Raw genomic sequence first — 23,493 nt, 5'->3', positions numbered from 1 at the left:
CCTGCTGAGCTGTGTATCTAATCCTATCTTGTGTGATACTGTCTGCTGAGCTGTGTATCTAATCCCATCATGTGTGATACTGTCTGCTGAGCTGTGTATCTAATCCTATCATGTGTGATACTGTCTGCTGAGCTGTGTATCTAATCCTATCATGTGTGATACTGTCTGCTGAGCTGTGTATCTAATCCTATCATGTGTGATACTGGCTGCAGAGCTCTGTATCTAATCCCATCATGTGTGATACTGTCTGCTGAGCTGTGTATCTAATCCTATCATGTGTGATACTGGCTGCAGAGCTTTGTATCTAATCCTATCGTGTGATACTGTCTCTGAGCTGTGTATCTAATCCCATCATGTGTGATACTGCCTGCTGAGCTGTGTATCTAATCCTATCATGTGTGATACTGTCTGCTGAGCTGTGTATCTAATCCTATCATGTGTGATACTGCCTGCGGAGCTCTGTATCTAATCCCATCATGTGTGATACTGTCTGCTGAGCTGTGTATCTAATTCTATCATGTGTGATACTGTCTGCTGAGCTGTGCATCTAATCCTATCATGTGTGATACTGTCTGCTGAGCTGTGTATCTAATCCTATCATGTGTGATACTGTCTGCTGAGCTGTGTATCTAATCCTATCATGTGTGATACTGTCTGCTGAGCTGTGTATCTAATCCTATCATGTGTGATACTGTCTGCTGAGCTGTGTATCTAATCCTATCATGTGTGATACTGTCTGCTGAGCTGTGTATCTAATCCTATCATGTGTGATACTGTCTGCTGAGCTGTGTATCTAATCCTATCATGTGTGATACTGTCTGCTGAGCTGTGTATCTAATCCTATCATGTGTGATACTGCCTGCAGAGCTCTGTATCTAATCCTATTGTGTGATACTGTCTCTGAGCTGTGTATCTAATCCCATCATGTGTGATACTGCCTGCTGAGCTGTGTATCTAATCCTATCATGTGTGATACTGCCTGCAGAGCTCTGTATCTAATCCTATCGTGTGATACTGTCTCTGAGCTGTGTATCTAATCCCATCATGTGTGATAATGCCTGCTGAGCTGTGTATCTAATCCTATCATGTGTGATACTGTCTGCTGAGCTGTGTATCTAATCCTATCATGTGTGATACTGTCTGCTGAGCTGTGTATCTAATCCCATCATGTGTGATACTGTCTGCTGAGCTGTGTATCTAATCCTATCATGTGTGATACTGTCTGCTGAGCTGCTGTATCTAATCCTATCATGTGTGATACTGTCTGCTGATCCCTGTATCTAATCCTATCCTGTGTGATACTGCCTGCTGAGCCCTGTATCTAATCCTATCATGTGTGATACTGTCTGCTGAGCCGTGTATCTAATCCTATCATGTGTGATACTGTCTGCTGAGCTGGTGTATCTAATCCTATCATGTGTGATACGGTCTGCTGAGCTGTGTATCTAATCCTATCATGTGTGATACTGTCTGCTGAGCTGTGTATCTAATCCTATCATGTGTGATACTGTCTGCTGAGCTGTGTATCTAATCCCATCATGTGTGATACTGTCTGCTGAGCTGTGTATCTAATCCTATCATGTGTGATACTGTCTGCTAAGCCCTGTATCTAATCCTATCATGTATGATACTGCCTGCTGAGCTCTGTATCTAATCCTATCATGTGTGATACTGTCTACTGAGCTGTGTATCTAATCCTATTATGTGTGATACTGTCTGCTGAGCTGTGTATCTAATCCTATCATGTGTGATACTGTCTGCTGAGCTGTGTATCTAATCCTGTCATGTGTGATACTGTCTGCTGAGTCCTGTATCTAATCCGATCACGTGTGATACTGTCTACTGAGCTGTGTATCTAATCCTATCATGTGTGATACTGTCTGCTGAGCTGTGTATCTAATCCTGTCATGTGTGATACTGTCTGCTGAGCTCCGTATCTAATCCTATCATGTGTGATACTGTCTACTGAGCTGTGTATCTAATCCTATTATGTGTGATACTGTCTGCTGAGCTGTGTATCTAATCCTATCATGTGTGATACTGTCTGCTGAGCTGTGTATCTAATCCCATCATGTGTGATACTGTCTGCTGAGCTGTGTATCTAATCCTATCATGTGTGTTACTGTCTGCTGAGCCGTGTATCTAATCCTACCATGTGTGATACTGTCTGCTGAGCTGTGTATCTAATCCTATCACGTGGGATCCAGTCTCTGAGCTGTGTATCTAATCCTATCATGTGTAATCCAGTCTCTGAGCTGTGTATCTAATCCTATCATGTGTGATCCAGTCTCTTGGATACTTTGTGTCTGTGCCGGAGTGTTTATAGGAAGTTGATACAATGTATCAGTTTTTAGTCGCGGGCGGAAGGGACAGTCAGTTGGGGCTTGGAATGCTGGGATGACGGGGACAGCGCTGGATACATCACACGGGGCTGAGGCTTGTACAGGAATGAGAGGCGGAACCTCCTGTCACCCCCGGGCACAGAGACTGCTGGAGAGAGAGAGAGAGAGAGAGAGACACGAGAGAGAGAGAGAGAGAGACTGCTGGAGGAAGTGGACAGAGTGCAGGAGAGAGAGAGAGAGAAGAGACTTCTGGAGGAAGTGGACAGGGTGCAGGAGAGAGAGAGAGAGAAGAGACTTCTGGAGGAAGTGGACAGGGTGCAGGAGAGAGAGAGAGAGAGAGAAGAGACTTCTGGAGGAAGTGGACAGGGTGCAGGAGAGAGAGAGAGAAGAGACTTCTGGAGGAAGTGGACAGGGTGCAGGAGAGAGAGTGCAGGGAGGAAGAAGAGAGTGTTGGAAGTGAGTGCAGCAGAAACAGCTGAGTGCATGAGAGTAAGAGGAGAGAAGTTGTGTGAGACCTGAGAGTGCAGTCCGCTGTGTGATGCGAGTGTAAAGGAATTGAGGACTGAGTAAAGAGACTGCTGCTTTTGGAGTGACCACAGTGTAATAGACTTCATTGGAAGTGAACACTAAAAGCCACACCATGGAGAGACCGCTGCTCACAGAGGAAGAGACTGCGCCCCGAACAGCATGACCAGAAGAGAAGGACAGAAAGTGACCGCAGCTCCCCACAGGTGACCGCAGCTTCCCACAGGTGACCGCAGCTCCCCACAGGTGACCGCAGCTCCCCACAGGTGACAGCAGCTCCCCACAGGTGACCGCAGCTTCCCACAGGTGACCGCAGCTTCCCACAGGTGACCGCAGCTCCCCACAGGTGACCGCAGCTCCCCACAGGTGACCGCAGCTCCCCACAGGTGACAGCAGCTCCCCATAGGTGACCGCAGCTTCCCACAGGTGACAGCAGCTCCCCACAGGTGACAGCAGCTCCCCACAGGTGACAGCAGCTCCCCACAGGTGACAGCAGCTCCCCATATGTGACAGCAGCTCCCCATATGTGACAGCAGCTCCCCACAGGTGACCGCAGCTCCCCACAGGTGACCGAAGCTTCCCACAGGTGACCGCAGCTCCCCACAGGTGACCGCAGCTCCCCACAGGTGACAGCAGCTTCCCATATGTGACAGCAGCTCCCCATAGGTGACAGCAGCTTCCCACAGGTGACAGCAGCTCCCCATATGTGACAGCAGCTCCCCACAGGTGACCGCAGCTTCCCACAGGTGACCGCAGCTCCCCACAGGTGACCGCAGCTCCCCACAGGTGACCGCAGCTCCCCACAGGTGACCGCAGCTCCCCACAGGTGACCGCAGCTCCCCACAGGTGACAGCAGCTCCCCATAGGTGACAGCAGCTTCCCACAGGTGACAGCAGCTCCCCACAGGTGACAGCAGCTCCCCACAGGTGACCGCAGCTTCCCACAGGTGACCGCAGCTCCCCATAGGTGACCGCAGCTCCCCACAGGTGACCGCAGCTCCCCACAGGTGACCGCAGCTCCCCACAGGTGACAGCAGCTCCCCACAGGTGACAGCAGCTCCCCACAGGTGACCGCAGCTTCCCACAGGTGACCGCAGCTTCCCACAGGTGACCGCAGCTCCCCACAGGTGACAGCAGCTCCCCACAGGTGACCGCAGCTTCCCACAGGTGACAGCAGCTCCCCACAGGTGACAGCAGCTCCCCACGGGTGACCGCAGCTCCCCACGGGTGACCGCAGCTCCCCACGGGTGACCGCAGCTCCCCACGGGTGACAGCAGCTCCCCACGGGTGACAGCAGCTCCCCACGGGTGACCGCAGCTCCCCACGGGTGACAGCAGCTCCCCACAGGTGACCGCAGCTTCCCACAGGTGACCGCAGCTTCCCACAGGTGACCGCAGCTTCCCACAGGTGACAGCAGCTCCCCACAGGTGACAGCAGCTCCCCACAGGTGACAGCAGCTCCCCACAGGTGACCGCAGCTTCCCACAGGTGACCGCAGCTTCCCACAGGTGACCGCAGCTTCCCACAGGTGACCGCAGCTCCCCATATGTGACCGCAGCTCCCCACAGGTGACAGCAGCTCCCCACAGGTGACCGCAGCTTCCCACAGGTGACAGCAGCTCCCCACAGGTGACAGCAGCTCCCCACAGGTGACAGCAGCTCCCCATATGTGACAGCAGCTCCCCAGAGGTGACAGCAGCTCCCCACAGGTGACCGCAGCTCCCCACAGGTGACCGCAGCTTCCCACAGGTGACCGCAGCTCCCCACAGGTGACAGCAGCTCCCCATAGGTGACAGCAGCTTCCCACAGGTGACCGCAGCTCCCCAACTTTACTCTACATCACCTTTCCTTCTCGCTCCCATTTTCTGCCTGTGTTGCACCCCGTTACCTGCTACACCTCAATAATAAAGACATTGCACCCCGTTACCTGCTACACCTCAATAATAAAGACATTGCACCCCGTTACCTGCTACACCTCAGTAATAAAGACATTGCACCCCGTTACCTGCTACACCTCAGTAATAAAGACATTGCACCCCGTTACCTCCTACACCTCAATAATAAAGACATTGCACCCCGTTACCTCCTACACCTCAGTAATAAAGACATTGCACCCCGTTACCTCCTACACCTCAATAATAAAGACATTGCACCCCGTTACCTCCTACACCTCAGTAATAAAGACATTGCACCCCGTTACCTCCTACACCTCAATAATAAAGACATTGCACCCCGTTACCTGCTACACCTCAATTATAAAGACATTGCACCCCGTTATCTGCTACACCTCAATAATAAAGACATTGCACCCCGTTACCTGCTACACCTCAATAATAAAGACATTGCACCCCGTTATCTGCTACACCTCAATAATAAAGACATTGCACCCCGTTACCTGCTACACCTCAGTAATAAAGACATTGCACCCCGTTACCTGCTACACCTCAATTATAAAGACATTGCACCCCGTTATCTGCTACACCTCAATAATAAAGACATTGCACCCCGTTACCTCCTACACCTCAGTAATAAAGACATTGCACCCCGTTACCTGCTACACCTCAATAATAAAGACATTGCACCCCGTTACCTGCTACACCTCAATAATAAAGACATTGCACCCCGTTACCTGCTACACCTCAATTATAAAGACATTGCACCCCGTTATCTGCTACACCTCAATAATAAAGACATTGCACCCCGTTACCTCCTACACCTCAGTAATAAAGACATTGCACCCCGTTACCTGCTACACCTCAATAATAAAGACATTGCACCCCGTTACCTGCTACACCTCAATAATAAAGACATTGCACCCCGTTACCTCCTACACCTCAGTAATAAAGACATTGCACCCCGTTACCTGCTACACCTCAATAATAAAGACATTGCACCCCGTTACCTGCTACACCTCAGTAATAAAGACATTGCACCCCGTTACCTCCTACACCTCAGTAATAAAGACATTGCACCCCGTTACCTGCTACACCTCAATAATAAAGACATTGCACCCCGTTACCTGCTACACCTCAATTATAAAGACATTGCACCCCGTTACCTCCTACACCTCAGTAATAAAGACATTGCACCCCGTTACCTCCTACACCTCAATAATAAAGACATTGCACCCCGTTACCTCCTACACCTCAATAATAAAGACATTGCACCCCGTTACCTGCTACACCTCAATAATAAAGACATTGCACCCCGTTACCTGCTACACCTCAATAATAAAGACATTGCACCCCGTTACCTGCTACACCTCAGTAATAAAGACATTGCACCCCGTTACCTGCTACACCTCAGTAATAAAGACATTGCACCCCGTTACCTCCTACACCTCAATAATAAAGACATTGCACCCCGTTACCTCCTACACCTCAGTAATAAAGACATTGCACCCCGTTACCTCCTACACCTCAATAATAAAGACATTGCACCCCGTTACCTGCTACACCTCAATTATAAAGACATTGCACCCCGTTATCTGCTACACCTCAATAATAAAGACATTGCACCCCGTTACCTGCTACACCTCAATAATAAAGACATTGCACCCCGTTACCTGCTACACCTCAATTATAAAGACATTGCACCCCGTTACCTGCTACACCTCAGTAATAAAGACATTGCACCCCGTTACCTGCTACACCTCAGTAATAAAGACATTGCACCCCGTTACCTGCTACACCTCAATAATAAAGACATTGCACCCCGTTACCTGCTACACCTCAATAATAAAGACATTGCACCCCGTTACCTCCTACACCTCAGTAATAAAGACATTGCACCCCGTTACCTGCTACACCTCAATAATAAAGACATTGCACCCCGTTACCTGCTACACCTCAATAATAAAGACATTGCACCCCGTTACCTCCTACACCTCAGTAATAAAGACATTGCACCCCGTTACCTGCTACACCTCAATAATAAAGACATTGCACCCCGTTACCTGCTACACCTCAATTATAAAGACATTGCACCCCGTTACCTCCTACACCTCAGTAATAAAGACATTGCACCCCGTTACCTCCTACACCTCAATAATAAAGACATTGCACCCCGTTACCTGCTACACCTCAATAATAAAGACATTGCACCCCGTTACCTGCTACACCTCAGTAATAAAGACATTGCACCCCGTTACCTGCTACACCTCAATTATAAAGACATTGCACCCCGTTATCTGCTACACCTCAATAATAAAGACATTGCACCCCGTTACCTCCTACACCTCAATAATAAAGACATTGCACCCCGTTACCTCCTACACCTCAATAATAAAGACATTGCACCCCGTTACCTGCTACACCTCAATAATAAAGACATTGCACCCCGTTACCTGCTACACCTCAATAATAAAGACATTGCACCCCGTTACCTGCTACACCTCAATAATAAAGACATTGCACCCCGTTACCTGCTACACCTCAATAATAAAGACATTGCACCCCGTTACCTCCTACACCTCAATAATAAAGACATTGCACCCCGTTACCTGCTACACCTCAATAATAAAGACATTGCACCCCGTTACCTCCTACACCTCAATAATAAAGACATTGCACCCCGTTACCTGCTACACCTCAGTAATAAAGACATTGCACCCCGTTACCTGCTACACCTCAATAATAAAGACATTGCACCCCGTTACCTCCTACACCTCAATAATAAAGACATTGCACCCCGTTACCTGCTACACCTCAATTATAAAGACATTGCACCCCGTTACCTCCTACACCTCAATAATAAAGACATTGCACCCCGTTACCTGCTACACCTCAATAATAAAGACATTGCACCCCGTTACCTGCTACACCTCAATAATAAAGACATTGCACCCCGTTACCTGCTACACCTCAGTAATAAAGACATTGCACCCCGTTACCTCCTACACCTCAATAATAAAGACATTGCACCCCGTTACCTGCTACACCTCAATAATAAAGACATTGCACCCCGTTACCTGCTACACCTCAATAATAAAGACATTGCACCCCGTTACCTGCTACACCTCAATAATAAAGACATTGCACCCCGTTACCTGCTACACCTCAATAATAAAGACATTGCACCCCGTTACCTCCTACACCTCAATAATAAAGACATTGCACCCCGTTACCTCCTACACCTCAATAATAAAGACATTGCACCCCGTTACCTCCTACACCTCAATAATAAAGACATTGCACCCCGTTACCTGCTACACCTCAGTAATAAAGACATTGCACCCCGTTACCTGCTACACCTCAATAATAAAGACATTGCACCCCGTTACCTGCTACACCTCAATTATAAAGACATTGCACCCCGTTACCTGCTACACCTCAATAATAAAGACATTGCACCCCGTTACCTGCTACACCTCAGTAATAAAGACATTGCACCCCGTTACCTCCTACACCTCAATAATAAAGACATTGCACCCCGTTACCTCCTACACCTCAATAATAAAGACATTGCACCCCACTTATCAGGAGTCTGCACCCCATAGCTGCTGTTCTGTACGCCCCATATATTATTACATAGGTGCTGCAGTCCTCGCCCCTCGTCTTCCCCCGCAGCCCCCCTCTCCTGCTGGCTCCCTCCGCACCTCTGTGACAGGTCCTGTCATGTCTGTCATGCGCTTCCTGCTTGTGACCCCAGAGGTGACTGACACATCTGCAGGAACCTGAACCCCAGATATTAGTCCCCGCACCCGGTGCCAGACTAAGCTGCCGGTCAATGTATAAAACAGACCCCGGCATAAAGGAGCTCTCCCCCTACCGCTCCCGGCTCATGCCTCTCCCGGGCCCCTCTCCCAATCTGCTGCTCTCCTTTCTTTCTCTTTCTGCCACAATCTCTCCTTCTGTGTCTCTCTGGGCCGCTCTCTTCCTGTTTCTGGACCGCTTTCGCCTCCTGTCTTTCTCTCTGGGCCGCTCTCTTCTTATTTCTGGGCTGTTCTCTTCCTGTTTCTGGGCCGCTCTCCTCCTGTCTTTCCCTCTGGGCCGCTCTCTTCCTGTTTCTGGGCCGCTCTCTTCCTGTTTCTGGGCCGCTCTCCTCCTGTCTTTCCCTCTGGGCCGCTCTCTTCCTGTTTCTGGGCCGCTCTCTTCCTGTTTCTGGGCCGCTCTCCTCCTGTCTTTCCCTCTGGGCCGCTGTCTTCCTGTTTCTGGGCTGCTCTCTCCTCCTGACTCTCTTCCTGTTTCTGCGTCTGCTCTCTCCTCCTGACTCTCTTCCTGTTTCTGCGTCTGCTCTCTCCTCCTGACTCTCTTCCTGTTTCTGGGCTGCTCTCTCCTCCTGACTCTCTTCCTGTTTCTGCGTCTGCTCTCTTCTCCTGTCTCTCTCTCTCTCTCTCTCTCTCTCTGGGCTGTTCTCTTCCTGTTTCTGGGCCGCTCTCCTCCTGTCTTTCCCTCTGGGCCGCTCTCTTCCTGTTTCTGGGCCGCTCTCTTCCTGTTTCTGAGCTGCTCTCTCCTCCTGACTCTCTTCATGTTTCTGCGTCTGCTCTCTTCTCCTGTCTCTCTCTCTCTGGGCTGTTCTCTTCCTGTTTCTGGGTCTGTTCTCTTCCTGTTTCTGGGTCTGTTCTCTTCCTGTTTCTGGACTGCTTTCTTCCTGTTTCCGGGCCGCTCCTCTCTTCCTATTTCCGGGCCGCTCTCTTCCTGTTTCTGGGCCGCTCTCTTCCTGTTTCTGGGCCGCTCTCTTCCTGTTTCTGGGTATGCTCTCTTCTCCTGTCTCTCTCTCTGGGCTGCTCTCTTCCTTTTTCTAGGCCACTCTCTCATGTCTTTCTTTCTCTCTCTCTCTCTCTCTCTCTCTCTCTCTCTCTCTCCCTGGGCCACTCTGTTTCTGATTCTGGGCCACTCTCTTCCTGTTTCTGGGCTGCTCTCCTCCTGTCTCTCTCTTTGGGCTGCTCTCTTTCTGATTCTGGGATGCTCTCCTACTGATACTTGGCCGCTCTCCTCCTGTTACTGGGCCGCTTGATCCTCCTGTCTCTCTCTTTGGGCTGCTCTCTTTCTGTTTTTGGGCCGTTCTCTTCCTGTTTCTGAGCCACTATCCTTCTGTCTCTCTCTCTCTGGGCCGTTCTATTCCTGTTTCTGGGCTGCTTTTTTCCTGTTTCTGGGCTGCTCTCTTCCTGATTCCGGGCTGCTCTCTCTCTCTGTATCACTTGTTTTTTGGATGCTGTTCACATTTGCTGTTATTATGATTTCTCTTATCATTATATTGTGTCTCCTTGTCTTATTTTCAGTGTCCTCGCTGTATAATCTCACTTGAGGCAACCATTATGTTCGCTGTACACCCTGTGAGATGACATCCTGTTATCTGCGTGGTCAGCCCTTCTATTGTCGGGAATGGGCCCTCCAGAGGCTTCAACACTGCCTAGAGGGGCTTGGCGGGGCTCGGGCCCCGGGAATTCTTATTACTGGGGCCCCTGGAGCAGGAAAGACAGCTCTATGTGCAGAGATCCTGTGGCCAACCTCAGAGGCTGGGAAGAGTTCCAGACTCAGCTCCCGGGTTTTGGCGTACCATTTCTGCCAGGCGCACACCCACACCAGCCTCGACCCACATCACTTCATACAGAATCTGGCACAGCAGCTGCAGATGAGCCCCCTGATCAGCGGCTACAAGGCAGAGTCTGACAGCGCCACCTGTAAGGGAGATCTGCAAGAAATATTCCAGAGGTGAGGAACCTGAAAATCTGTGACCTGACAAGTCACATGTCCCGCACTACATCCCATAATAACCTGACAGACACTCCGCACTACATCCCATAATAACCTGACAGACACTCCGCACTACATCCCATAATAACCTGACAGACACTCCGCACTGCATCCTATAATAACCTGATATACACTCCACACTACATCCTATAATAACCTGACAGACACTCCACACTACATCCTATAATAACCTGACAGACATTCCGCACTACATCCCATAATAACCTGACAGACACTCCGCACTACATCCCATAATAACCTGACAGACACTCCGCACTGCATCCTATAATAACCTGATATACACTCCACACTACATCCTATAATAACCTGACAGACACTCCGCACTACATCCCATAATAACCTGACAGACACTCCGCACTACATCCCATAATAACCTGACAGACACTCCGCACTACATCCCATAATAACCTGACAGACACTCCGCACTGCATCCCATAATAACCTGATATACACTCCGCACTGCATCCTATAATAACCTGATATACACTCCACACTACATCCCATAATAACCTGACAGACACTCCGCACTGCATCCTATAATAACCTGATATACACTCCGCACTGCATCCTATAATAACCTGATATACACTCCACACTACATCCCATAATAACCTGACAGACACTCCGCACTGCATCCTATAATAACCTGACAGACACTCCGCACTGCATGCTATAATAACCTGATATACACTCCACACTGCATCCTATAAATAACCTGATATACACTCCACACTGCATCCCATAATAACCTGACAGACACTCCGCACTGCATCCCATAATAACCTGACAGACACTCTGCACTGCATCCCATAATAACTTGACACACTCCACACTGCATCCCATAATAACCTGACAGAGACTCCGCACTGCATCCCATAATAACCTGACAGGGACTCCGCACTGCATCCTATAATAACCTGATATACACTCCACACTGCATCCCATAATAACCTGACCCACTCCACACTGCATCCCATAATAACCTGACACACACTCCGCACTGCATCCCATAATAACCTGACACACACTCCACACTGCATTCCATAATAACCTGACACACTCCGCACTGCATCCTATAATAACCTGACAGACACTCCGCACTGCATCCCATAATAACTTGACACACTCCACACTGCATCCCATAATAACCTGACAGAGACTCCGCACCCCATCCTATAATAGCCTGATATACACTCCACACTGCATCCCATAATAACCTGACAGGGACTCCGCACTGCATCCTATAATAACCTGATATACACTCCACACTGCATCCCATAATAACCTGACACACACTCCGCACTGCATCCCATAATAACCTGACAGAGACTCCGCACTGCATCCCATAATAACCTGACAGAGACTCCGCACTGCATCCCATAATAACTTGACACACTCCACACTGCATCCCATAATAACCTGACAGAGACTCCCCACTGCATCCTATAATAGCCTGATATACACTCCACACTGCATCCCATAATAACCTGACAGGGACTCCGCACTGCATCCTATAATAACCTGATATACACTCCACACTGCATCCCATAATATCCTGACACACACTCCGCACTGCAGCATCCCATAATAACCTGACACACACTCCACACTGCATCCCATAATAACCTGCCACACTCCGCGCTGCATCCCATAATAACCTGACAGACACTCCGCACTGCATCCCATAATAACCTGACACACACTCCGCACTGTATCCCATAATAACCTGACAGACACTCCGCACTGCATCCCATAATAACCTGACACACACTCCGCACTGCATCCCATAATAACCTGACAGAGACTCCGCACTGCATCCCATAATAACTTGATATACACTCCACACTACATCCCATAATAACCTGACAGAGACTCCCCACTGCATCCTATAATAGCCTGATATACACTCCACACTGCATCCCATAATAACCTGACAGGGACTCCGCACTGCATCCTATAATAACCTGATATACACTCCACACTGCATCCCATAATAACCTGACCCACTCCACACTGCATCCCATAATATCCTGACACACACTCCGCACTGCATCCCATAATAACCTGACAGACACTCCACACTGCATCCCATAATAACCTGCCACACTCCGCGCTGCATCCCATAATAACCTGACAGACACTCCGCACTGCATCCCATAATAACCTGACAAACTCCCCACTGCATCCCATAATAACCTGACACACTCCGCGCTGCATCCCATAATAACCTGACAGACACTCCGCACTGCATCCCATAATAACCTGACACACACTCCGCACTGTATCCCATAATAACCTGACAGACACTCCGCACTGCATCTCATGATAACCTAACAGACTCTCCGCACTGTATCCCATAATAACCTGACAGACTCTCCGCACTGCATCCCATAATAACCTGACAGAGACTCCGCGCTGCATCCCATAATAACCTAAAAGAGACTCCGCGCTGCATCCCATAATAACCTAACAGACACTCCGCACTGCATCCCATAATAACCTGACAGAGACCCCACACTGCATCCCATAATAACCTGACAGACCCCACACTGCATCCCATAATAACCTGACAGACACTCCACACTGCATCCCATAATAACCTGACACACTCCGCACTGCATCCCATAATAACCTGACAGACACTCCGCGCTGCATCCCATAATAACCTGACAGACACTCCGCACTGCTTCCCATAATAACCTGACACACACTCCGCGCTGCATCCCATAATAAACTGACAGAGACTCCGCGCTGCATCCCATAATAACCTGACAGACACTCCGCACTGCATCCTATAATAACCTGATATACACTCCACACTACATCCCATAATAACCTGACCGACACTCCGCACTGCATCCCATAATAACCTGACAGACACTCCGCACTGCATCCCATAATAAACTGACAGACTCTGCGCTGCATCCCATAATAACCTGACAGACACTCTGCACTGCATCCTATAATAACCTGACAGACACTCCCCACTGCATCCCATAATAACCTGACAGACACTCCCCACTGCATCCTATAATAACCTGACAGACTCCGCACTGCATCCCATAATAACCTGACAGACTGTAGCCCACAATCACTAGGTAGAGATGCTCTGCAGATTTTTGGGTCACTGACGGTGTGTTCTTTGTAGGACGGTCTTGGCCCCGCTGGTGGAGCTGCCGCCGCCCTCGCAGAACCTCTTGCTCCTTGTGGACTCGGTGGATGAGATGTGCTGCTGCTGTCGATCTGATGGATTTTCTGGAGATTCTGGCTGCACCATCGCTGAGCTGCTGGCCTCTCACCATGAGCTGCTCCCCCCATGGCTGCTGCTGGTGTGCTCCACGCGGAGGCAGAACAAGTCCATCACCAAGATGTTCACAGGTGAGGAGGCGCCACTCAACCGGTATAATATTATATAATGTACTGCATGGCCTAATATACTGCAACTGTGCCGGACACAAGCGTGGTTGTTCGATAATAACTCGTCTCCTATAGATCAGGGTTGTCAGATAATAACTCGTCTACTATAGATCAGGTCTGTCAGCTAATAACTCGTCCCCTATAGATCAGGGTTGTCAGATAATAACTCGTCTCCTATAGATCAGGGTTGTCAGATAATAACTCGTCTCCTATAGATCAGGGTTGTCAGATAATAACTCGTCTCCTATAGATCAGGGTTGTCAGATAATAACTCGTCTCCTATAGATCAGGGTTGTCAGATAACTAGTCTCCTATAGATCAGGGTTGCTGGATAATAACTTGTCCCCTATAGATCAGGGTTGTCATATAATAACTCGTCTCCTATAGATCAGGGTTGTCAGATAATAACTCGTCTCCTATAGATCAGGGTTGTCAGATAATAACTCGTCCCCTATAGATCAGGGTTGTCAGATAATAACTCGTCCCCTATAGATCAGGGTTGTCAGATACTAACTCGTCCCCTATAGATCAGGGTTGTCATATAATAACTCGTCTCCTATAGATCAGGGTTGTCAGATAATAACTCGTCTCCTATAGATCAGGGCTGTCAGATAACTAGTCTCCTATAGATCAGGGTTGTTGGATAATAACTCGTCCCCTATAGATCAGGGTTGTCATATAATAACTCGTCTCCTATAGATCAGGGTTGTCAGATAATAACTCGTCTCCTATAGATCAGGGTTGTCAGATAATAACTCGTCTCCTATAGATCAGGGTTGTCAGATAACTAGTCTCCCATAGATCAGGGTTGTTGGATAATAACTCGTCTCCTATAGATCAGGGCTGTCATATAATAACTCGTCTCCTATAGATCAGGGCTGTCATATAATAACTCGTCTCCTATAGATCAGGGTTGTCAGATAGTAACTCGTCTCCTATGGATCAGGGTTATCAGATAATTACTGGTCTCCTATAGAAGATATACAGCCTGTGGCTGCCAGAACATGCTGAGAGTAGTAGTTTCCGCAGGTATATATGTAATTACTATAAGATCCCCTATATAAAACATGAGTGGATTCTGGGGTCACTGAGTGCTTTCCTTCTGTGGTCCTCAGGTTTCCGCAGACTGTGCTTGGACGACCTCCGCAAGGCTCACATTGTGCGTGATGTCCAGCACTACATCCTGTGGCGCCTGGACTGCGAGACGGCTCTGCGGCAGCACCTGACCCTGGACACGGCAGAGATGCTGAACCAACTCCACATAAAGAGCAACGGCTGCTTCCTGTTCCTGCAGTGCGTGCTGGATGGCGTCTCCAAAGGGTCCGTCCTCCTCCGAGAGATCCGCCACATCCCCGGCACCTTAAATGGACTCTACTTATGGCTGTGCCAACGACTGTTCTCTGGCCGCCAGTTCTGCCTGGTGCGAACGCTGCTGAACGCCATCTTGGCCTCTCCGATCCCTCTGTCCCCATCACAGCTCCATAAGGCCGTGTGGACAAAACAGATGACAGGGTGGAGAGTGGAGGAGTTTAATAAGGTCCTGGCATCCATTTCCGTGCTGCTACACCCACTGGACAGCGCCCAGGTGGTGCCCTTCCATCACAGCTTCTCCGAGTGGCTCCTGGACGTGAAATACTGTACCCAGAAATACCTGTGCAACGTCACAGAGGGCCACTCCATGCTCGCCATGAGCTTATCAACACGGGCACCAGACCTGTCACCAGCTGAGGTTGCCCAGTTGGCAAAACATCTTCTTCTGGCTGACATTCGGGGACTGGAGCCATCGCACTTGGCTCTGTGGCTGGTGTGGACCGAGGTCCCGGTGTCGGACTGTTTAGCCTCGAACGTTTCCTTAGAGTTGGAAGTCTTGCAGTTGCTCTTGTTAGCTCGGCCAAAAGTTGACGGGGCTTCCATTGTGGATGATTCAAGTGCCCTAAAGAGGACCCTGGAGCGAGGCATCTCTCTGGAGTTCCTGTTAGAGATGGGGGGTGGACTGAATCAGAGGGACAGAGCCGGGAGGACGTTGCTTGCTGCCGCGGCCCACGCTGGAAATCTTGATGCAGTTAAACTAATGCTTTCCAGAGGCGCCAATCTGGAGGCCACAGATGAAGATGGGCAAACTCCTTTGGGACTGGCTGCACACCAGGGACACTTGTCAGTGGTGGAGCTCCTTCTTGAACATGGCTCCCGGCACGACCATAGTGACAGTCGTGGTTGGACCCCTTTGCGTGCTGCGGCGTGGGGAGGCCACACAGAAGTAGTAGAGTCACTGATTGCATTTGGGGCTCAGCCGGATACCTCTGGTCCTGATGGACGGACCGCACTGAGGGCAGCAGCATGGGGCGGTCACGAGGGTCCCGTCAAGGCCTTACTAAAGGCTGGAGCAGAGATAGACCATGCGGATGTTGAGGGCCGTACTCCTCTCATGGCAGCTGCATACATGGGCCATTGTACAGTTGCCGAATTGTTACTGGAATCAGGAGCTAATGTGAATAGGTGCGATGTAGAAGGACGTTCTGCCCTTGCCGTTTCATGTCTGTGTGTGCCAACTGGGCATAGACATCAACAGCTGATATCTGTATTGTTGGAACATGGGGCCATTCCAGAGCTGCAAGACAAGGAGGGGTTAACACCGCTACTGGTCGCTGCTTATGAGGGGCAAGAAGAAGTGGCAGAGCTTCTTCTCGAGGCTGGGGCAGACCCTGACAGACCTGGAGAAGACCAGATGACACCACTTCTGGCAGCGGCCTCTGGAGGGCATGCTGAGACAGTGAGGGTACTACTTCTCTGGGGGGCTTCAACAGATGTTTTAGACAGAGAAGGGAGGTCAGCACTTCTATTGGCAGCTGCTGCAGCTCGAGGCGAAGAGTCAGTGAGGGTCTTACTGGATCGGGGTCTAAATGAGAATAATCAGGACCACATGGGGTGGACTGCCTTGCATTGGGCCGCTTGTGAAGGTCGGAGAAGTATTTGCCGTACCCTGGTGGATGGAGGAGCTAAGGTGGGACTAAGGGCCAAAGAAGGATACACGCCGCTTCTTCTCGCAGCTGAAGAAGGGCACACCGGCTGCGTAGAGCTACTGATAAACCGAGGCGCCCCTGTGAACCAGCAGGCCAGTGATGGGATGACAGCTTTGTGCTTTGCTGCTCTTGCCGGCCACAAGGGCACAGTGGAGTTACTACTGAGAAAAGGAGCAGACCCTGATGTGAAGACCACCCAAGGTAAACCACTACTGCACCTCTTAGCCCTGCAAGGACTCGCAGACATAGCAAAGGCTCTGTTGGAGCATGGCACTGACCCTGAGGTTAGGGACCCAGAAGAACGGACAGCTTTGCATGCCTCCTGCTGGCAAGGGGACTTAGACATGGCTCATCTTCTTCTGGGGGTCGGCAGGGCAAATTGCAATGCATTCGACAAGGAGAACAGAACTCCTTTACACTGCGCTGCCTGGAGAGGACAAGCCAACATTGCCCAACTTCTGATCGGGCATGGGGCGTTTACTGATTCGCAATGTTCCCAGGGAGCCACCCCTCTGTGTATAGCAGCTCAGGAAGGGCACGAAGAGATGGCCAGAGTTCTTCTAGAGGAGGGCAATGCCAGCCCCTTTCATTCTGACCACTATGGACGCACCCCTGTAAAAGTTGCAGCCAAAGGTGGGCACATGGCGATCATTCATCTTTTAGAAGCTCACGGTGTTCCCTCGTACCAGGGACAAATGGTAAAGGCTCCAGTAAAAGAGTCGTCTGCAGCTGAGAGAGTAGAAGGTGGAGGTGGCAGCTGGTCTACACTTTCTCCGGTGTCCACAGGCAGCCGCTCACTGGAGAACTCCCTGAAGAGCTCGACCGGGTCTGTTCTGACCTCTTCCACTTACCATTCCCAGGCCACCGTGCCCATGGACAGCCTTACTTTTACCCAGCAGGTTCAGCAGCACTCTCTTCCCCGCAGCCGCTCTCGACAAGCTGTTGTCCTCACCGGTATGGTAGGTTTCCCTGGTCTCCAGACCGCTGTGTCGGCTAACCCCGGCATGCTTCCGGAAATAGATCATTGGGAAGTGATTACCAGGTCCAACCAAAATCCCAGTTCTTCCGACCGTGAACTTAAGAGAAATGGAATAGTCACAAACCCCAAATACGGCAGTCCTGCGCCCCTCCGCTTCAAGACCGGTGATAGTGTCCACCTAATAGATAACACAAGACCCTTTGCCCCGTCAAAAGACTCCAGCCAAACCAAGACCAGCAGCTCGGGATATTCCTCCAGTCAAGCTGGCACCGCCAGGGAAATCTGCCACAAAAAGTCTCCGAAGAAAAACAAAAACATTGCCAAAAAGTCTGATCAGCCCGAAGCAGTGAAGTCTTCTCAGGTAAGCGGGAGCCCCGTGTACTCTCCAAAGAGCAGGAATGACCCTGGGCCCTTCTCCAAGACCACTGCGGATCCCAAAAAGAAAGTCTCCAACATGGTGACCTCACCTAAACATGATCAAGTGCCCCCTGCCAAGGACCCTATGTACTCAGCCGGGAGATCAGGAGATGTTGTGCCTCATCATAAGAAGGAACCTCTGAGCTCCCCAACTAAAGGAGACCAGACCTGCTCCCCGGGAGGACCGAGCTCTCCACTTATCTCCATCACCACCATGGACCCTCAGCTTCACCTTAAGCAGGCCATCAAGCTGCAGTTCGAGGGTCGCACGTGTGGGTTCAACTACAGGAAAGAGACACCATTATGAGGTACCAGACAAAATAACGGCAAATTACATGTCTCCCCCTTCTCCCAGACTCCACCAAATTACATGTCCCCCCCCTCCCCCAGACCCACCAAATTACATGTCCCCCCCTTCTCCCAGACTCCACCAAATTACATGTCCCCCCCTTCTCCCAGACTCCACCAAATTACATGTCCCCCCCTCCCCCAGACTCCACCAAAGTACATGTCCCCCCCTTCTCCCAGACTCCACAAAATTACATGTCCCCCCCTTCCCCCAGACTCCACCAAATTACATGTCCCCCCCTTCTCCCAGACTCCACCAAATTACATGTCCCCCCCTTCTCCCAGACTCCACCAAATTACATGTCCCCCCCTCCCCCAGACTCCACCAAAGTACATGTCCCCCCCTTCTCCCAGACTCCACCAAATTACATGTCCCCCCCTTCTCCCAGACTCCACCAAATTACATGTCCCCCCCTTCTCCCAGACTCCACCAAATTACATGTCCCCCCCTTCTCCCAGACTCCACCAAATTACATGTCCCCCCCTCCCCCAGACTCCACCAAATTACATGTCCACCCTCTTCAGACTCCACCAAATTACATGTCCCCCCCCTTCTCCCAGACTCCACCAAATTACATGTCCCCCCCTCCCCCAGACTCCACCAAATTACATGTCCCCCCCTCCCCCAGACTCCACCAAATTACATGTCCACCCTCTTCAGACTCCACCAAATTACATGTCTCCCCCTCCCCCAGACTCCACCAAATTACATGTCCCCCTCCTCCCAGACTCCACCACATTACATGTCCTCCCTCCTCCCAGACTCCACCAAATTACATGTCCCCCTCCTCCCAGACTCCACCACATTACATGTCCCCCCTCCTCCCAGACTCCACCACATTACATGTCCCCCCTCCTCCCAGACTCCACCAAATTACATGTCCCCCCTCCTCCCAGACTCCACCAAATTACATGTCCCCCTCCTCCCAGACTCCACCAAATAAGAGACATTACATCATATATGTGACTGATATCAGCCGCTCCTCTTATATCACTCCAGTATTATTATATCCTCCAGAGACATTACATCATATATGTGACTGATATCAGCCGCTCCTCTTATATCACTCCAGTACTATTATATCCTCCAGAGACATTACATCATATGTGACTGATATCAGCCGCTCCTCTTATATCACTCCAGCACTATTATATCCTCCAGAGACATTACATCATATGTGTGACTGATATCAGCCGCTCCTCTTATATCACTCCAGTACTATTATATCCTCCAGAAACATTACATCATATGTGACTGATATCAGCCGCTCCTCTTATATCACTCCAGCACTATTATATCCTCCAGAGACATTACATCATATGTGTGACTGATATCAGCCGCTCCTCTTATATCACTCCAGTACTATTATATCCTCCAGAGACATTACATCATATGTGACTGATATCAGCCGCTCCTCTTATATCACTCCAGTACTATTATATCCTCCAGAGACATTACATCATATATGTGACTGATATCAGCCGCTCCTCTTATATCACTCCAGTACTATTATATCCTCCAGAGACATTACATCATATGTGACTGATATCAGCCGCTCCTCTTATATCACTCCAGCACTATTATATCCTCCAGAGACATTACATCATATGTGTGACTGATATCAGCCGCTCCTCTTATATCACTCCAGTACTATTATATCCTCCAGAGACATTACATCATATGTGACTGATATCAGCCGCTCCTCTTATATCACTCCAGCACTATTATATCCTCCAGAGACATTACATCATATGTGTGACTGATATCAGCCGCTCCTCTTATATCACTCCAGTACTATTATATCCTCCAGAGACATTACATCATATGTGACTGATATCAGCCGCTCCTCTTATATCACTCCAGCACTATTATATCCTCCAGAGACATTACATCATATGTGACTGATATCAGCCGCTCCTCTTATATCACTCCAGTACTATTATATCCTCCAGAGACATTACATCATATGTGACTGATATCAGCCGCTCCTCTTATATCACTCCAGTACTATTATATCCTCCAGAGACATTACATCATATGTGACTGATATCAGCCGCTCCTCTTATAACACTCCAGTACTATTATATCCTCCAGAGACATTACATCATATGTGTGACTGATATCAGCCGCTCCTCTTATATCACTCCAGTACTATTATATCCTGCAGAGACATTACATCATATGTGACTGATATCAGCCGCTTCTCTTATATCACTCCAGTACTATTATATCCTCCAGAGACATTACATCATATGTGACTGATATCAGCCGCTCCTCTTATATCACTCCAGTACTATTATATCCTCCAGAGACATTACATCATATGTGTGACTGATATCAGCCGCTCCTCTTATATCACTCCAGCACTATTATATCCTCCAGAGACATTACATCATATGTGTGACTGATATCAGCCGCTCCTCTTATATCACTCCAGTACTATTATATCCTGCAGAGACATTACATCATATGTGACTGATATCAGCCGCTTCTCTTATATCACTCCAGTACTATTATATCCTCCAGAGACATTACATCATATGTGACTGATATCAGCCGCTCCTCTTATATCACTCCAGTACTATTATATCCTCCAGAGACATTACATCATATGTGTGACTGATATCAGCCGCTCCTCTTATATCACTCCAGCACTATTATATCCTCCAGAGACATTACATCATATGTGTGACTGATATCAGCCGCTCCTCTTATATCACTCCAGTACTATTATATCCTCCAGAGACATTACATCATATGTGTGACTGATATCAGCCGCTCCTCTTATATCACTCCAGTACTATTATATCCTGCAGAGACATTACATCATATGTGACTGATATCAGCCGCTTCTCTTATATCACTCCAGTACTATTATATCCTCCAGAGACATTACATCATATGTGTGACTGATATCAGCCGCTCCTCTTATAACACTCCAGTACTATTATATCCTCCAGAGACATTACATCATGTATGTGACTGATATCAGCCGCTCCTCTTATATCACTCCAGCACTATTATATCCTCCAGAGACATTACATCATATGTGTGACTGATATCAGCCGCTCCTCTTATATCACTCCAGCACTATTATATCCTCCAGAGACATTACATCATGTATGTGACTGATATCAGCCGCTCCTCTTATATCACTCCAGCACTATTATATCCTCCAGAGACATTACATCATATGTGTGACTGATATCAGCCGCTCCTCTTATATCACTCCAGCACTATTATATCCCCCAGAGACATTACATCATATGTGTGACTGATATCAGCCGCTCCTCTTATATCACTCCAGTACTATTATATCCTCCAGAGACATTACATCATATGTGTGACTGATATCAGCCGCCCCTCTTATATCACTCCAGCACTATTATATCCCCCAGAGACATTACATCATATGTGTGACTGATATCAGCCACTCCTCTTATAACACTCCAGTACTATTATATCCTCCAGACACATGACATCATATGTGTGACTGATATCAGCCGCCCCTCTTATATCACTCCAGCACTATTATATCCCCCAGAGACATTACATCATATGTGTGACTGATATCAGCCACTCCTCTTATAACACTCCAGTACTATTATATCCTCCAGAGACATTACATCATATGTGTGACTGATATCAGCAGCTCCTCTTATATCACTCCAGTACTATTATATCCTCCAGAGACATTACATCATATGTGACTGATATCAGCCGCTCCTCTTATAACACTCCAGTACTATTATATCCTCCAGACATTACATCATATGTGTGACTGATATCAGCCGCTCCTCTTATATCACTCCAGCACTATTATATCCTCCAGAGACATTACATCATATATGTGACTGATATCAGCCGCTCCTCTTATATCACTCCAGCACTATTATATCCTCCAGAGACATTACATCATATATGTGACTGATATCAGCCGCTCCTCTTATATCACTCCAGTACTATTATATCCTCCAGAGACATTACATCATATATGTGACTGATATCAGCCGCTCCTCTTATAACACTCCAGTACTATTATATCCTCCAGAGACATTACATCATATGTGACTGATATCAGCCGCTCCTCTTATAACACTCCAGTACTATTATATCCTCCAGAGACATTACATCATATATGTGACTGATATCAGCCGCTCCTCTTATATCACTCCAGCACTATTATATCCTCCAGAGACATTATATCATATATGTGACTGATAGCAGCCGCTCCTCTTATAACACTCCAGCACTACTATATCCTCCAGAGACATTACATCATATGTGTGACTGATATCAGCCGCTCCTCTTATATCACTCCAGTACTACTATATCCTCCAGAGACATTACATCATATGTGTGACTGATATCAGCCGCTCCTCTTATATCACTCCAGTACTATTATATCCTCCAGAGACATTACATCATATGTGTGACTGATATCAGCCGCTCCTCTTATATCACTCCAGTACTATTATATCCTCCAGATACATTACATCATATGTGACTGATATCAGCCACTCCTCTTATATCACTCCAGTACTATTATATCCTCCAGAGACATTACATCATATGTGTGACTGATATCAGCCACTCCTCTTATATCACTCCAGTACTATTATATCCTCCAGAGACATTACATCATATGTGACTGATATCAGCCGCTCCTCTTATAACACTCCAGTACTATTATATCCTCCAGACATTACATCATGTGTGACTGATATCA

General features: G+C 48.6%; 1 protein-coding gene across 1 annotated transcript in view; it reads left to right on the top strand.

Moving 5' to 3' along the window:
* Positions 1 to 2,278: 2,278 nt before the first annotated feature.
* The window catches only part of LOC142741953 (uncharacterized), a 65,878-nt gene continuing 44,663 nt past the window's right edge, over positions 2,279 to 23,493 (top strand). Inside the window, exons 1-4 of the mRNA XM_075851275.1 lie at positions 2,279 to 3,073; positions 10,087 to 10,519; positions 13,731 to 13,960; positions 15,115 to 18,723. Coding sequence (XP_075707390.1) covers positions 10,146 to 10,519; positions 13,731 to 13,960; positions 15,115 to 18,722 — 4,212 coding nt within the window. The 5' untranslated portion in view covers positions 2,279 to 3,073; positions 10,087 to 10,145 and the 3' untranslated portion in view covers position 18,723. The remainder of the gene's footprint in view (positions 3,074 to 10,086; positions 10,520 to 13,730; positions 13,961 to 15,114; positions 18,724 to 23,493) is intronic.

This window comes from Rhinoderma darwinii, chromosome 2 (genome assembly GCF_050947455.1).
Source record: "Rhinoderma darwinii isolate aRhiDar2 chromosome 2, aRhiDar2.hap1, whole genome shotgun sequence".
Classification (NCBI taxonomy): domain Eukaryota; kingdom Metazoa; phylum Chordata; class Amphibia; order Anura; family Rhinodermatidae; genus Rhinoderma; species Rhinoderma darwinii.
Note: the sequence above shows the minus strand (reverse complement) of the source record. Positions and strands in the feature narration are given on the sequence as shown.